Genomic DNA, 14,971 nt, shown 5'->3' with positions numbered 1-14,971 from the left:
CCCCCCCACCAAAAAAAAAAAAAAAAAAAAAAAAAGTAGTGTTGTCTGGAGGTCAAGTGTGAACAACGCATTTCAACAGGAGAAAGAAAAGTTTCAGACTCTGGGTGCCTTCTTTGTGCTGGGAATCCCCGTGGACCACCAGCCAGGGCGTGTGGAAAGCACACCGTCACTGATAAAGTTTGAGATGGAGCCCTGGGGGGAACACACTTTGGGAAACTTGGGTCTAGCTGCTGCTCTGGACATCCGAGCCCAGCCCAGCTTCAAAGAGTTTCTGACGAACAGGAGGCCATGGAGCAGACAGACACTTGAATTAGGAAACAGAGTGACTGGTGGGACATGTCATGAAGCCAGAGTGGCCTCTGAGACTTGGTTTGGGAGGCGTCGGTCTGTCTGAGGTGCCAGACAAGAATGAGACGGTATGTACGTCAGGGCTAGCGGGGCGCCGAGGAGGAGCATCTCACAATGCGTCCGAGGGGCAGATGCTGACCCAGCGAAGGGTCCTTTCTCTACACTGACTCCTGGGCTGAGGTCTTAACAACAAAAGGTCACGAGCACAGCTGACCACTCTCTCAAGACCCCCCTGCTGCTGCCCAGGGCCAGGCAGTGGGGACTTGGAGGTGACCAGACAGTCCTGGCTCAGAATTCCCTGGATGGGGGTGGGGAGGTCACACGGGGAGTAGAGCACAGCCAGGAAGGGTGCGCCCAGGGATGAGCCATTGGAGGTGAGACTGGGGGCCATCGAGAGCCCCCAGGAAAACGGGATGGTCGGGGTGGAGGGGACATCTCACGTAGAGGGAGGCGCATAACCCAGAATCGTTCTAGAAGGGGTGAGCCAACCCGCACGCTGGCCTCAGGGTGACACAATGGTGAGTGGTGGCCTTTGAAACTGGGGGTGACCAGGGCCTGGGCTGCAAGAGTCCTTGAAAGACAGGCCCAAAGCTTCGAAGGGCTTTATGAAGGGGAATGACAGGGTGTACTGGCTTGAATAATGTCCCCCCCAAAACCCATGTTCCCCTGGACCTTCAGAAGGTAACCTTATTTGGAAATAATAGGATCTTCTCAAATGTGACCAAGTCAAGGATCCTGGTATGAGGAGATGATCCTGGGTTATCCCGATGGTCCCTAAATCCAATGACTGGTGTCCTTACAAGAGACAGACAAGAGGACACAGGCAGGGAGGAAGCCACGTGAAGACAGAGGCAGAGGTTGGGGTGATGAGGCCACAAGGACCGCCTGAAGCCACAGGAGCTGGAAGAGGCGGGAAGTCCCCTCCCGTGGAGCCCCCAGAGGGAGTTCGGCCCTGGCCACACCGTGATTTGGACGTCTGGCCTCCAGTCTGTTGTTTTAAGCCCCCAGTCTGTGGTGCTGTCCCCGCAGCCCCGGGACACCCGTGCACGTGGACACCTTTGTATTTCAGGGACCAACCCTGGAAGCACTTGGAGGAAGGGCAGGAGGGGTCCAGACAGGAAGCCGAAGCCATGCCCTGGGGACAGTGGGGTGGCCCTGGGCTAGGCCCAGCCCTGGGGACGGAGGTGGGAGTGACGACCAGGAAGAGGGGCTAGGGAGGGGCAGGAGGTGCCGTCCGGGACACTGCGGATCTGTCACCTGGGAAGCAGGTGGACGGGGTAGGCTTCCCACGGCGGCGGGGGGTGGAGTCAGAAGGGGGTGAGGCCTCAGCCACTCACTCAGACACTTGGCCCTGCGCACTAATGAGGCTTGTCTGCACAAAGGCGACCTGGCCGGAGGCCACGTGCCGGCCCAGGCACCAGGGCAGGCCAGGCACCTGGGCGCCCAGGATCTCGATATGGTCCCCGCTTCGGAAGGTCATCTCTTCGGGCCCTGAGCCCTGGCAGTCCGCCACGGCCGAGGCCAGGCCCACAGCTGCAGGAAGGAGGCCACACGGTCAGTGCTGGGGAGGATAGGGACGGGCGGCCCTCGGCCGCAGGGGTGGTGTCCCCGGCCAGGGAACATGCCGTCCTGCTGAGGAACTGGGTTAGCACCTGGCCGGGGTGCGGGGCTGCCGCACACGAGGGGCTGGACATCCATGCGGTACCTGAAGCGGGGGCCTCTTTATCCCCACGCTGAGGATAAGAAACTGAGGCCTGGGGATGTCGATTAACTTGGCCCAGGGCTGTCGACCTCCAAGGCCAGGGCCCACTCAGGGCAAATCCAGCTGTACGTGTCCTCCCATGGGGCCTTACGTCCACTTAACAGGTCCACAGGCCACCCAGACACCAAGCAGCCTGGGGCAGAGCCAGTCCACTGGACCAGGGACCCAGGCCGTCTTTTCTAAACAAGACCTCTGCCTCTCGCTCCTCCATTTGCGAACGTGGCGAATTCAGCCGGGACCCTGCCCACCCCACCTCCACCGTCTGAGGGCCCTCCGAGGTGTCTGACCCAGTGCCAGAAAGAGAGCAGAAGTTGCAGAAGTGCTGGTCAAATAGGGTGTGGAAGTTACTCTCTAGAGGCAGGGTGACCAGGGACCCCAGCCTGGCCTCCCCGCGTGCTGTGTGAGTTTGGACCAGCCAGTGGACCTCTCTGAGCCTCTGTTATTACCTTGGGAACTGGAGGGGATTCTAGCTACCTCTTCTGCCTTGGGGAGGATTCAGGGTGGGCGCAGAAGCTTCGGGAATCTGTTGCCTGCCCTTCCTCACCCACCTCATCCCCAGGGCAGGAGGGCCAGTGGAAATACTTACCCATCGGCTGGATGTCCGGTGTCACAGGTCCACCCATGGAGTCATTGATGGGGTCCCAGGGGACCCTAAGAGCCCACCTGGAGTGGGATGAGAGAGGATTTTAGGTTTAGGGCAGATTGAAACTGTGTGTAGGCTGGACAGGTCAACGGCCCCCAGGGACCCGAGCGAAATCCACCACCTGCCCCCACTTCACGTGTGCGCACACACACATACGCCCAGGTGTGTGGCCTTCAGCTCCAGCCATGCCCCATGGCCCCCAGCCCAGGTGTCTCCTGCCGTTCCTCACGCTGGCATCCTCGGGGACCTCCCTCCATCACCCCGGGAGAGAAACTCAGCCACAGACTGTCACTTCATAGACACTGAACATGAGGAGATGCAGTTTCTCTCTTTGCTTTGGCCGCCAGGAAGCTCAAGCCAAGTTTACGCCCCACGTTCAGCACATGAACACGAGCTTGCGTGTTACCTGTCCCTGCCTTCCCCAGGCTGTCCCTGCCTTGGCTCTTATCTGCACACATCCCTGTGTGCTCCCTTACTATGAGCACAGGCTATGTAGCTCCCACAAAAGCTTTCCAGAACAAGCTAGAACAGGAAGTCAGAGCCCCATGCTGTACACTCCCAGGCCAGCTCATCCCAGGACAGCCCTGCCGGGAGGTGTCACTATCCTGTTGTGCAGGTGGCAGCCACGAGGCCCAGACAGCTGGACTGGCTTGCTGAAGCCACACACTGAAAGTAGCAGAAGGGGACGTGGCCAGGTCTGCCTCGGGCTCACACCGGCCCCCGTCTACCAGCCTTGGCCTACTGTTGGACCCAGGCCTGGGGGAGTCTCCGGGAGGCCGGACAACACGCTGGACCCATAGGAAGCAGAGAAACAAAGGTCGGTACCTACTGATGGAACGGAATCAAAGGCTCCACGGCTGTCCGCTCCTCTGAGGATGTGTTGTGGCTGGGGGCCAAAGAGTCCACTGCCAGGGCCGCCTCTGCCCGGGGAAACCCCGAAGCCTGCCTGAGGGGCTGGAGGCCATTCATCACTTTCACATGGTGGTCAGGACACAGCACAAAGAAAGGCCCTTCAAAGCGGCAGAGGGTGGTCATTCAGGCGGCTGGACACAGGTGCAGCTGTAGTTTGCAGGCGGGACTACCTGTTCTCCACCAGGGATACCTGCAGGAGTTCCCCCACCCCAGTTTCTGCATTCACAGAAAGACACTGAAGGCCCCAGGGGCCCAGACCTGGAGGCTGGACCTGGGCTGGAGTCCGCACTCCGCCGGGACTTGCCCGGGAGCCTGGTTCAGCCTCAGGCTCTCTGGGCCTCAGTTTCCCTATCTGGGCTATGAGGGGCTCGACATGTGATCCCAAGGGCCCTTCCTGCTTGGACCGCAGCGGCCTCCTCTTGTCCGCTCTGTGGCTGGGGAAGGGCAGGAAGCTAATGCCCTGTTTGCTGCGGCCTCGGAGCCCAACTGTGAGGCCACCGAGGTACTTGGAGCAATAGCTTGGTCAGGAACTCGGGCTTAGGGGAGCGCTGGCCAAACTCCTTTTCTGTTATTTCTTGGGGGGGGCTTTTCCTTGCCCCAAGCGCCCTCAGTCTCCGCCACCTCCAGAGCCCTTCTGCTGCCTGTGGCCCCGGGGCGTCCCAGCCCGCGAGGAGCTACCCAAGGTCACCATCGCCTGCACAGCACTCACCTTCCTGGAAAAGGAGGCTCTCGTGCGTCAGCTTCAAGGCCTCCTCATCCACGTGGACTTGGATGACCGTCTCCTGGTCTTCATCAGGCTCGAGCAGCCAGAAGGTCTGGTCCACAAGCAGGTTTTCCAGGCAGTGATGAGTGAAGCCTGGAGCAGACAGTCCTGGTTACCAGTGGGCTCCAGGCCAGCGGCAGGGAAGCCCTGATGGCTGGGTGTTGGCCGAGCCCTGCGCCGACCAAGCCCAGGGAGATGGACCACCCGGTCCTTGGGGACTCGTGGTACCGTCCACTACCTGGGCAGGCCACAGGTCAGACCATCTGGGCTGCGAGAGGACCAGCCGTGATGGTGGACAACTCATCTGCCTCCCTGTGCCCTGGGAAGTTCGGGAGGGGTCTAGTTACTTCTTCTAGGACCCTCGGTCTCCTCTTCTATGAGATGGGACGGGAGATCAAGGAGATCACGTGCACTGCAGGCATGGGCACAGCCCTGCTCCAGGGGCACAAGAAACTGTCACTGTGAGTCTCATTTCTCACTTCCTCAGCCCTCAAGCTCCTGAGGGAGTGCTGGAGTGGGGCAGCAAGTTTCCCCAGGAGAGGCACTTAGACGGCCAAAGTCTCCCTTAGAACAGGGAATGTTTCAGAAAGAAAGCACTTGGGTTGAGGTTGAAACAGGGTTTCCTGGTCTGTGCTCGGCCAGTGAGAGCTCAGCTGCCCTGGGGGTGAGTCACGCTCAGACCCTCAGACCCGTGTGCATCTGTGACTCCGTCCATCACAACCTCACTGAGAACAGATGACGTCCGCAGAGGCCGTCATGAACTAACTTAGTCTAAAGCCCCGACTGGTAACATAAAATGCTTGGTGTGTGACAAGCGTCCCCATAACGGGGTCTGCGAGGGTCACCGCCTTACCGAGAGCGTGGTAGGTGGAAAACTTCCAGATTTCTTCAAAAGTCTTAAACGTCACCACAATCCGATCCTGGTCACTGTGGATGGACAGCAGCCTGGCCGATAGCTCCTTACGGGGAATAAACAGAAATGAGAAACAGTCCCAGTGGCTTTGGGGCGTCTGCCCATCAGGAGGACGGAGCCACGCAGTAGAAACATTTTGCGGAAGTGACCCTGGCGGGACTTCCCTGGTGGGGGCCAGTGGGTAAGACTCCACGTTCCCAATGCAGGGAGCATGGGTTCGATCCCTGGTCAGGGAACTAGATCCCACATGCCGTAACTAAGAGTCTGCATGCTGCAACTAAAGATCCCACAAGCTGCAACGAAGATCTCACACGGCACAACTAAGACCCAGCACAGATTAATTAGTTAATTTTTTTTTAAGTGACCCAGATATGGACTGCAAGCACAGAGCTGATTCCTTTACAACCAAGCTGCTCCTCTCCTGCTTCTCAAGCCAGCTGTGGCTCCCCAGGGCTGTACCAAGCCCCACTCCTTCCCTGAGCTCACAGCCTCCATGCCCTGGACCTGCACCCTCTGTGGCAGAGGTCCAGCATCCCCTCTCCTGACACCCATCCCATGGACACTCCTGGTGGTGCTGGGGCATTAAAAGTGACACCAGCTGACGCTGACCAAGCGGGAGAAGGTACTATTATCATCTCCATCTGGATTAAGAAATAAGGTCCCGGTTCCTTTCTGAGGTCTGACCCTGGGACAGCTGGGATTCAGTTCAGAGCCAGCACGCACCCAGGACGGGCATCACAGGGGCAGCCCCACTGCAGAGCACCGTGCTGGGTGCACCATGCCTGCTGTCCGCAGGTCCTCACGGCAGCTCCGTGGCATAATAAAGCTAAGCATCCCCCGTATGTGGCTGAGGAAGCTGCGTTCACAGAGGCTAAGGGACCTCGGCCAAGGTCAGGCCAGGCTGAGCGCAAGGTCAGGTTGTGGCCTCTCAACCCTAAGCCATGGGGAGGTCACCCAGCTCAGCCTCCTTCCCCACCAACCTCCTGACAGACCGTCCATCTGTGCGAGGCCCGTCACCAACAAATCAAGTAGAGAATAAAATCAGCTCACAGCAGTCCTTTCTGCTCCCTATGGAGAGACTCAAACTCCTAGCAGGGTGGGGTGTCCATGCAGAAAGGGACTGGGACATTCAGAAAGTGGTGGCCCACGTGTGTCTGTGACCCTTGTTCCTGGAGCCAGACAGCCAGGAGAGCAGATGGGGGACAAGTCACCCTGGTGGTGGCACCATCAGGTAAGGTCTGGACATCATGAACAGACCTCCTCCTAGGTCCACTGCCCTCTCCTCCTCGACCCCATTCACAAGCGTGGATCCCCTGCACCTTTGCCCACCCAGGCCCCCCGAGGAGCCAGACTCACCCCGAGAGCACGGGCCACCTCCCAGCTGTCATTCTCCAGAAGACGGAGCCGGCCCCGCAGGACCTGCTGCAGGCTGGGGTCGGGCAATCCGCTTTGCCTCTGCACAGCCAGCAGCTGCAAAGTCAGGTCTGGAAGGGGAAGATGAAGGTGGGCAGTTTCCCTGGCCCAGGCCAGTTCTGTGGGGTGCTCTCCCCTCCCGAGGGCCCCCGCCCACAAACACGGGGACCCGGATTCACAGCCCACGTGCACTGCACAGGTGCTTTTCTCCCCTGAGGCCCAGTTTCTTTGGTGGTAAATGAGTTACGTGCTACCCACATCTTACAGAGATGAGAGGAAGTGGACTGTGTCACAGCCCCAGGACAGGCCGGCACAGGGCAGGCATTCAGCAAATGGTCCCAAGTCACCGTGACCTCCAGCCCCGACTGCTTCCACGGCTGGGCTCCAACGGGGCATCCAAACTCCAGCAGACACCCCACGGGCATCCTAGAACTCTTCATCGTCCCCCGCACCCAAAACTGGCTAGTCCTCCTTTCTTTACCATCTCCAGAAGGACCGCCTCCCCAATCCTGCTCAGACCAATGACACCTCCTTCCCTCACACACCACTGGCTGGTCCACAAGCGAAGCCTACTGACCCACCTGCAAAACCAGGCTGAACGCACCACGCTCACCCCTCACCATGGCCCCGCCCCATAGGTCCTCCTGAGCAGTGTCTGAGCCCTGGCCTTCCCTCCAGATGGTTCTCTGGTCCACAGAGGGCCAGAGGCTCCCCTCACAACCAGCTCTGGCTTATGGAACGCCTTGGCTCTCAGCCCTCCGGGCATTGCTGTTCCCCAGAAATTTCTGCAGCAATGGACATGTTTGCTCTCTGCACTGTCCTGCACAGAGGGCACCAGCCACATAGGGCCCTGAGCTCTTGAAATGTGGACAGTGTAATTGAGGAACTGGATTTTTAATTTTATTTAAGTTAAATTTAAACATAAACAGCCACATGTAGCTACTGTATTAGACAGCACAGCCCCGGTGGTTTTGCATCTCAGGAAGAATAAAATGCGGATCCTTTCCAGGCACAGTCCTGAAACATCCAGCTCCCCCCAACCCACCCCAGGGCCTTTGCACTCACCCTGTCCTCCACCTGAAGCACCCTCTCCCAGACCAATTCCTGGCCTGGCTGGTGCCCTATGATTGGATCTCAGCTCAAATGTCCCCTGCCCACCCACACCCCGTCCCCCTGAGAGGCCTCCTGGCCGCAGAGATCCTCAGATCATGGGCTGTTCCAAAACTGGAGAGGGGAGATGAAGGGGAGAGGATGGGAAGGGGGAGGGGAGAAGAGAGAGGGAGAGAGGGAGAGAGGAAGAGGGACAGGACCCGGAGACGGGGAGGGAGGTTCCTCACACCCTCTGAATAAGCCTTGCACCTGCCTTGGAATTTTCCAGCTAGGGGACCCTCGAGCAGACATCCCCATCCCCTCCTGGGGGGCAGGGCCAGAGCAAAGGAGCACATCTGGGATCTGGAATCAGGCCCCTCCCCCAGCAGGAAGCCAGCCCAGCATTTCCCAACCGGTTCTAAGAAGTGACCCCTCCTACTCCCGTAAGAGGGTGGGGTTGAATTGTCAATCCCATAATAATCTCCCTCGTTGCTCAACAGTCCAGGTCATCCCGAGTGACCACAGGCAGCGCTGCCCACCCGAAGGAAAAGCCGGAGGACGGGCGGCTGTCATGGCGAAGGTGGACGGCCGACAACGCTGGGGTCTCCGTGCCCCCCACAGCTGGGGCTCGGGGGGAGTCGGGTCTCCAGCGTTAGAGGCTTCTTGCTGCCCCCCTCCGCCCATCAGCACCCTGCGGAAGTCCCGCCGTTCAGTCCTCGGAGCCCCTCCCCGGAAGCAGTTCCCCGATGCCTCTCCCGAGGGCCCTTGCCATCCCCCTGCCCCCCCAGGGTGTCCCTCCTGGGGTTTCACTTCCCCTGCATGCAGCCTCCAGGGCCGTGCCCCCCTCTTGTGTGGGCAGATGCAAACACAGAGTTGAGCGAAGCCCTTTGCACGTGCAGGCGAACCCTGTCCCCAAGTGAAAAATGCAGAGTCCTGGGCCCTACCCCTCACTCCCTGCATCAGAACCCGGCAGGACCCAGGCATCTGTGCTTAACAAGCCTCTCCTCCACATTCAGGGTGACCTTAAAGCAGGGTGTCCACATTAGAGAAGCCTGGGTTAGACGCTCCTGAACCAGAAGCCCACGGGATGGGTGAGGCCGAAGGGAAAGGGGGACGCCCAGGGATCCCACATTCACGTCCCCAGCCCAGACTTAACACTGACACGTGGTGTAGCGCCCAGGACGTCTACCTGTGGGGTAGGAGCCCATCTGGCCAGGAGAGGGCCTAGCAGCCGGTGGAGAAACGCCAGGGGCAGCAGCGTCTGCATCAGAACAGGATCCTGTGATTAAGGTGAGAACAGGCAACTCTCAGCTACGGGCGCCAACCCCCAGGTATTTCCAGAAGAAAGGTATGTCCACACCCATATAAACCACCGTTCACACCCTTCCTCCAGGGTCACAAAGCCCAACAAGGTCGTTACTAATTACCCTACCCTAGAGGCTTCTGGAAACCACACAGTGTTATCTTGCTGTTCTGGGGTTTGAGAAGGGTCTTGCTGGGACAAAACAAGGTGTGGGCAGGGCTGGTTCCTTTCTTCTGGAGGCTCCAGGAGAGAATCTGTGTCCTTGCTTCTCCAGCTTCCAGAGGGGTCCGCATTCCTTGGCTCGAGGCCCCTCCTCCATCCCCAAAGCACAGCATCTCCAACCTCTCTGTGACTCTGACCCCAGGATAATCTTCCCGTCTCACGATCCTTAATCCCCTTTGCAAAGTCTCTTTGGCCGCGGAGGTAACGTGTGTGTGTGTGTGCGCGTGCGCACAGGTTCTGGGGACTAGAATGTGGACTTCTTTGGGGGCCTTTACTCTGTTGACCACAGAGGAGAGGTGACAGCCCAGGGGGAACTCGGGGTCTGTGGCAGATGGGGCTGCATCCTGATTTTGACTGGCCTGTGAGGCCGGTCCTCTGCTGGTTGTCCCTACCCCCAGCCCCCAGCCGGGAAGCCAGCTCCCAGTCTGCATCCTGGCCAGGCCCCTCCACGCACACACCCGTCTCTGCCCTGCTGGGTTCTCATCTGTACAATGGGATGAGCAATCAGGGCCTTCAGATCAAAGGGGATCTGATCTGGAAACACCTGTGGTTCCAGGAGACGGTGCTGAACCTCACTGCAGCCTCTTCACCCCGGGGAAGTAACCGCTCAGCCGTGGGCACGATGCTGCCACGTTGGCCTTGGACCGTGCAAAGCGATAGGCTCATTTCTGCTCTCTCCCCACCTACGTTATACCAGCCCTAAGCCTGTGTGGTCAGAGCCCGTGTCCAGCCCTTCCTTGTTCTGCATCCCCAGAGTGGGGGCTCAGAAATGCCTGTCAAATCCGAACAAGGGCACGGCACCCAGATCTTGGCTTTGAGGACTGTCCTCCCCCCGAGAAGCCAGGGCTCCTTGAGGAACGGTCGATTCCAGGGCTGCGACAGGGAGAGCAGAGATGAGACGTGAGCCTCTTTTTGTCCCAGAAAGTAGGACGTGCTCACAGGATGCTGGAGATGCATCGCAAGACCAAATCGGGGGCAATATGGACAACAAAATAAATAATGACAGCAACTGATAGAGTCCAGAGAATGAAATAAAGACCTCTGAGCCCACCCACGCTAAAATAAATCAATGAATACCTGGGGAGAGGGGACAGCTCTTCTTTTCAGTGGAAGGTCCATTAACAAATGTCAAAAGAACGCAGCATTAGAGAGTCACCACTTAGCAACCATCGTAATGTTATGATTTCAGTCAAGAACCTTGCACGGATGATAAAACTAGTGCTTGATTCGGACCAGAGGAACCGGCTAGTCACAAAGTCCCCAAGTATCTTCCCACGGGCTCCTTACTCATGACAAAGGGAAGAAGGGTGACTTTGACAGTGATATTTACGCTGTCAAACATCTCCTTAATCAAGTGATGGACGTGAGCCGTGAACGTCACCAGGGACCAGACAAATGGACATCGAGGTCTCCTGGTCGGCCGCACGGAGAGGAACCGAACACTTCTGCGGTATTTCTGCCCAGAGTGTCTGCCTGCAATCCTGAAAAAACAGGCGCGCTTGAACTGAGCTGTACCCAAACGTTCCACAGAATATACCTGGCCCAGAATCTTCAAAGTATCAACCTCCAGGTTAGAAAGCTCCACAGGCACATGGCCACAGAATGCAGAGCCTGACCCGGGTTTTCTTTGGTGGAAAGGACATTACGGGGACAGATGGCAGGATGGGAGTGAGGTCCGTCTGTAGATTAGATAATGGTGTTGTTTAAACCAGGAGAGTTGGAAGTTTGAAAAAACTGCACAATGATTCTGTACGAGCAGGTCCTGGTTTGAGGAAACACACACGCCAAAGCACTGGGGGATAAAGGGGCATCATGTCTGCAGTTTACTCTTAAACTGTCCTGAAATATAAATAGATCAGTAAATGCAGAAAGAGAGAAGGCAAGCGTAGTAAAATGTCAACATTTGAGGAACCTGGGTGGGGTACATGGGAATTATTTATATTTCTTGTGACTTTTGTTGTCAATTTGCAAAAGAAGCTGAAACAGGAAGGAGCTCTGGGTGGATGGGGTGAGAGTCCACTGGCCACTTGGCTACTTGGGGCCAGAGAGCCCAAGAAGACAGGAGGGGTTCCCAGACCCCGCTGCCTGGGCTCACAGGTCCACCCCAATGCCAGCCAATGCCAGCTGTGCTGTGGGGCAGGAAACACTTGGCAACACGGTCAGAATGCTTCTGGCTCGGCCGCGGCACCGACGGCAGGAATCCCCGTGCTCTAGGACTCACGCCCCTCCTGGGCTGGGCTGCCGTGCGGGAGGCTGGTCCGGCCACCATGCATCCGGCGGAACCCAGCTCCTCTGTGGCGTGCTGGCGAGCTCTGGAGGGCGCCCGACCCAGTGGGATCCCCAGTCCAGGCAGGTGTCAGCACCCACGAGGCCACCCCAACCTTTCCCGTCTCCGCTTACGCCCGGAAGGACCAAGAAAAGAGGTGTAAAAATACCTCTAATCGCCAAGCATGCACGGCATCAAGCTCTGGGCCAGGCACCGAGTATGAGGTTTTGGCTCCATTCTCCCAAAGCATCGATCATTCGTCATTCCAATATTTATTGGGCACCTGCTATGTGCTGAGCCCTGGAGGCAACTAAGCAGGTGACCAGGCTGAAGGTGACGATGTGACGAAGGGAAGCCCAGGGAGGGACAGGAGGACAGGCTGTCCCGGGCTCGGGGAGGGGCCTGGGTTCACCTCAGTCTTCTTCCGCCCTTCCCTTCTTGCCTCCAGGACCCAAGAAGTTAGGGAGAGGGGTCCTGGAGATCTCCTAGGCCACCCCTCGGGTTTCCACGTCACGTGGCCCAGTCCTGCTCCCGGCACAGCCCCTCTCACGTGCACATGGGCAGGTCGGGTGGGACACGGCTCTGCCCTTGTCACACCCCTCATCCTCCGCTGTTCAGGAAGTAATCCTGCCCGGGGCCTGGCCCAGGCCCTGCTTCCTTCCCCTCCCTGGGCCTTGGTTTGCCCTCCTGGAAGAATGAGAGATGCCCCGTCCTGAGGAATCCCCGGGACTCACCTCCAAGGACAAAGCAGAACTGTGGGCACCCAAAGCTGCATTTCTAGAGGTTCCAACCCCTGCCCCTCCCGCCGCGCCCTGGAGGAGCACCAGGTGGGCCCCCATCTGTCTAAACGCTCACTGGGCGCACCCCCCTTCAGCACAAGCACTGACAGTGCTGGCGTCCAGCGGCATCCTGGGTGTGGTGGACGGCAGGGTGGACGCACGCACGCTGCACTCACCGCTTCCCACGGTAGCCTTGGCCTCCTCAGGCCCTGCTCGCCCCCAGACGGCTGACGCACTCGCTCCCGCTCCCTGGACCTCGCGGCCACCGCTGCCTCCCGGGGGCCCCACGGGCCCCCTCCCCGTCGGGCCCTCCATGACGCAGTGGACTCAGCGCCAAGGGCCCGGCATGCCGGGCTGGTGTCTGTGGAGAGAAGAGAGTGCAGGGGTCAGCAGTGGGGACCTCTCTAAGAAGACAGGCGGCCGGCACCAGCACGGATGCTGCCGCCAGAGTTGGGGTCAAGAGGAGAGAACGCCTCCTCTTTGCCTGGTGGACCCTTGAGCGTCCTTCCAGAGCTCTGCTCACCGGCCACTTCCCCTCCAAACAGCACAGTCCGCCTGGAAGACTCTGTTGGAGACACGTGCCTACGTCCGCTTCCAGCTGGAAGAGTCCCTGTGGGCGGTAGGGGCCATTCTCGCTCATCAACAGACCCCGAGGAAGTAGCTCAGATCCTGGCACCTGCAGGCTGCTCAAAACGTTCCCACCGGGGCTCACCTGGTGGCGCAGGGGTTAAGAAGCCGCCTGCCAATGCAGCGGACACGGGTTCGAGCCCTGGTCCGGGAAGATCCCACATGCCGCGGAGCAGCTAAGCCCGTGCGCCACAACTACTGAACCTGCGCTCTAGAGCCCGCGAGCCACAACTACTGAGCCCGCGTGCCACAACTACTGAGCCTGCGCTCTAGAGCCCGCGAGCTACAGCTACTGAGCCCGTGTGCCACAACTGCTAAAGCCCATGTGCCACAACTACTGAACCCCGTGTGCCTAGAGCCCGTGCTCTGCAGCAAGAGAAGCCTGGGCACCGCAACGAGCGCGACATGGAAGCAATAAAGGCCGTGTGGGAACAGGGAACAGAGCAGGTGTCCTCTCGGGACATCCCGGGACCGTGGTTTAGAGATAAGCCCACGGCACCTCCCTCCCAGCGAGGGCTGGGAGGGACAGACTCCCCCAAAGACAGAGCATCTCCTGAGAGAAGAATACGCAGCTCCATTTCCTATGGGGCTCAGCTGGGCTGTGACTCCAGCCTCGGATTCCCAGGGGGTCCTGCTGCTCCTTATAACTAAGCCCGCGTCCTGGGGGCTTCAGTGGGCCCCGTCTCTCTCACCAGAAGAGGCCTGCACCCCGTCCAGTTTTGCAGGAAATGGGCCAGCTCCCACGCTGCCCCGTGAGGGGAAGAAGCAGGTGGCAGAGGGAGGGAAAGGAGGAAGTGGCCGGGGAGGAACCAGAGACCGCTCCCCACTCCCGGGGTGCCCTTGGGCCTCCCCCCGAGAGCCAGTCATTATGCATCACTCTTTCCTGGGGCCTTTCCGACCCGACAGACGGCGCTCCCAGGGTCTGGGGTTTGGTCACCAATTAGAGGACACAGCAGGACACGGAGCCCCTTCCAGGCACAGGTGACAGGGAGGGCGGGTGTGCAGCCTGGGCCGGGGGCTGAGGCACAGAGGCAGAGCCCCTGCCCCCATCCACAAGGACGGGAGTCAACTACGCCCCCCTCTGTTTCCACCTCAGGGACAGAGGGGACAGGAATGGCCCTGCTCACTCACACGGAGGTGGGCAACAGCAAGGCCGGGAAGCAAGTGCAAGGGAAGGTCCTCTTGTCAGGTCTCTGTTCTCTGATGAAGAGCTGGGAGGGTTCAACCCCAAACCCTGACCAGGCCGGCAAGAATTCCCTCTGCACAGAGCGGAACGCACAGGGAGACAGGAGAGCACACCTCTGAGCCCCTTTCCTGGGGACAAAACTGCAAACTGGAGAGGTGTGGCCTCCTCCAGACCCACACCCCGTCCTGCAGTGGGTGCTGGGGAACAGGGGGCCCAGCAGAGACCAGAGGACGCTGGTGAGGAGCGTGGGGCTCAGAACCCACTGGGCCTGCACAACCCCGAGAGCCCCTGGCTGGCCTCCCAGCTCCACTCGCTTCCTGCAGCAGAGAATGGGCAGGAGATGCGGGGGCGGATGGCGGCAGCTGTCGCGTCACCTCAGGGCTGGGGGCTGGGGGCTGAGGCAGAGGACACGGGGCACGCAGGGTTGCGGGGGGCACAGCACTGAGCACCCCGTGAACGCACAGAGGAGCCGCCAGAGCATCTTAAACCCTGAGAAGGGCTGCGTTCTATCCCTTGGAAGTTTCGTTCCTGTATTTGTGCAGAAAGGACAGAGGAGGAGAGAGTGGAGGTGGGACCTGCGGTGGGGGGCCTTGGGTTCACCTCCCTGCCTCAAATTTTCACCAGGATCAGGGAAGCTGGACCTCCGTCAGACCCAGCAAGGAGTATTTTCTTCAGAGCTACGGACCCAAGGCTGTCCCAGAGCGGTGGCAAGTCTCCACAGGCTCCCAGAGGGCCTCAGACATAA

The 14,971-nt window shown here is 59.3% G+C and overlaps 1 protein-coding gene across 12 annotated transcripts in view; it reads right to left on the bottom strand.

Annotated features, from left to right (window-relative positions):
• SH3TC1 (SH3 domain and tetratricopeptide repeats 1) overlaps positions 1 to 14,971 on the bottom strand; it is a 52,999-nt gene that overhangs the window by 18,392 nt on the left and 19,636 nt on the right. For 4 of the 12 annotated variants that reach the window (XM_024745056.1, XM_024745058.1, XM_024745054.1 and 1 more), the window contains exons 2-9: positions 12,590 to 12,774; positions 9,033 to 9,122; positions 6,698 to 6,825; positions 5,282 to 5,387; positions 4,375 to 4,521; positions 3,583 to 3,763; positions 2,697 to 2,773; positions 1,686 to 1,881 (exon numbers count right to left, since the gene is read on the bottom strand). In XM_024745056.1, the coding sequence (XP_024600824.1) occupies positions 1,686 to 1,881; positions 2,697 to 2,773; positions 3,583 to 3,763; positions 4,375 to 4,521; positions 5,282 to 5,387; positions 6,698 to 6,825; positions 9,033 to 9,122; positions 12,590 to 12,728 (1,064 nt within the window). In that variant the 5' untranslated portion in view covers positions 12,729 to 12,774. Of the gene's footprint in view, positions 1 to 1,685; positions 1,882 to 2,696; positions 2,774 to 3,582; positions 3,856 to 4,374; positions 4,522 to 5,281; positions 5,388 to 6,697; positions 6,826 to 7,019; positions 7,343 to 8,382; positions 8,977 to 9,032; positions 9,123 to 9,275; positions 11,773 to 11,803; positions 12,322 to 12,589; positions 12,775 to 12,936; positions 12,957 to 13,732; positions 13,852 to 14,971 lie in introns of those variants that run through there. The other 8 variants (XM_024745059.1, XM_024745055.1, XM_024745064.1 and 5 more) reach the window with 8 other exon arrangements.

Source organism: Neophocaena asiaeorientalis, unplaced genomic scaffold, assembly GCF_003031525.2.
Source record: "Neophocaena asiaeorientalis asiaeorientalis breed wild unplaced genomic scaffold, Neophocaena_asiaeorientalis_V1.1 scaffold65, whole genome shotgun sequence".
In the NCBI taxonomy this organism is placed as follows: Eukaryota; Metazoa; Chordata; class Mammalia; order Artiodactyla; family Phocoenidae; genus Neophocaena; species Neophocaena asiaeorientalis.
Note: the sequence above shows the minus strand (reverse complement) of the source record. Positions and strands in the feature narration are given on the sequence as shown.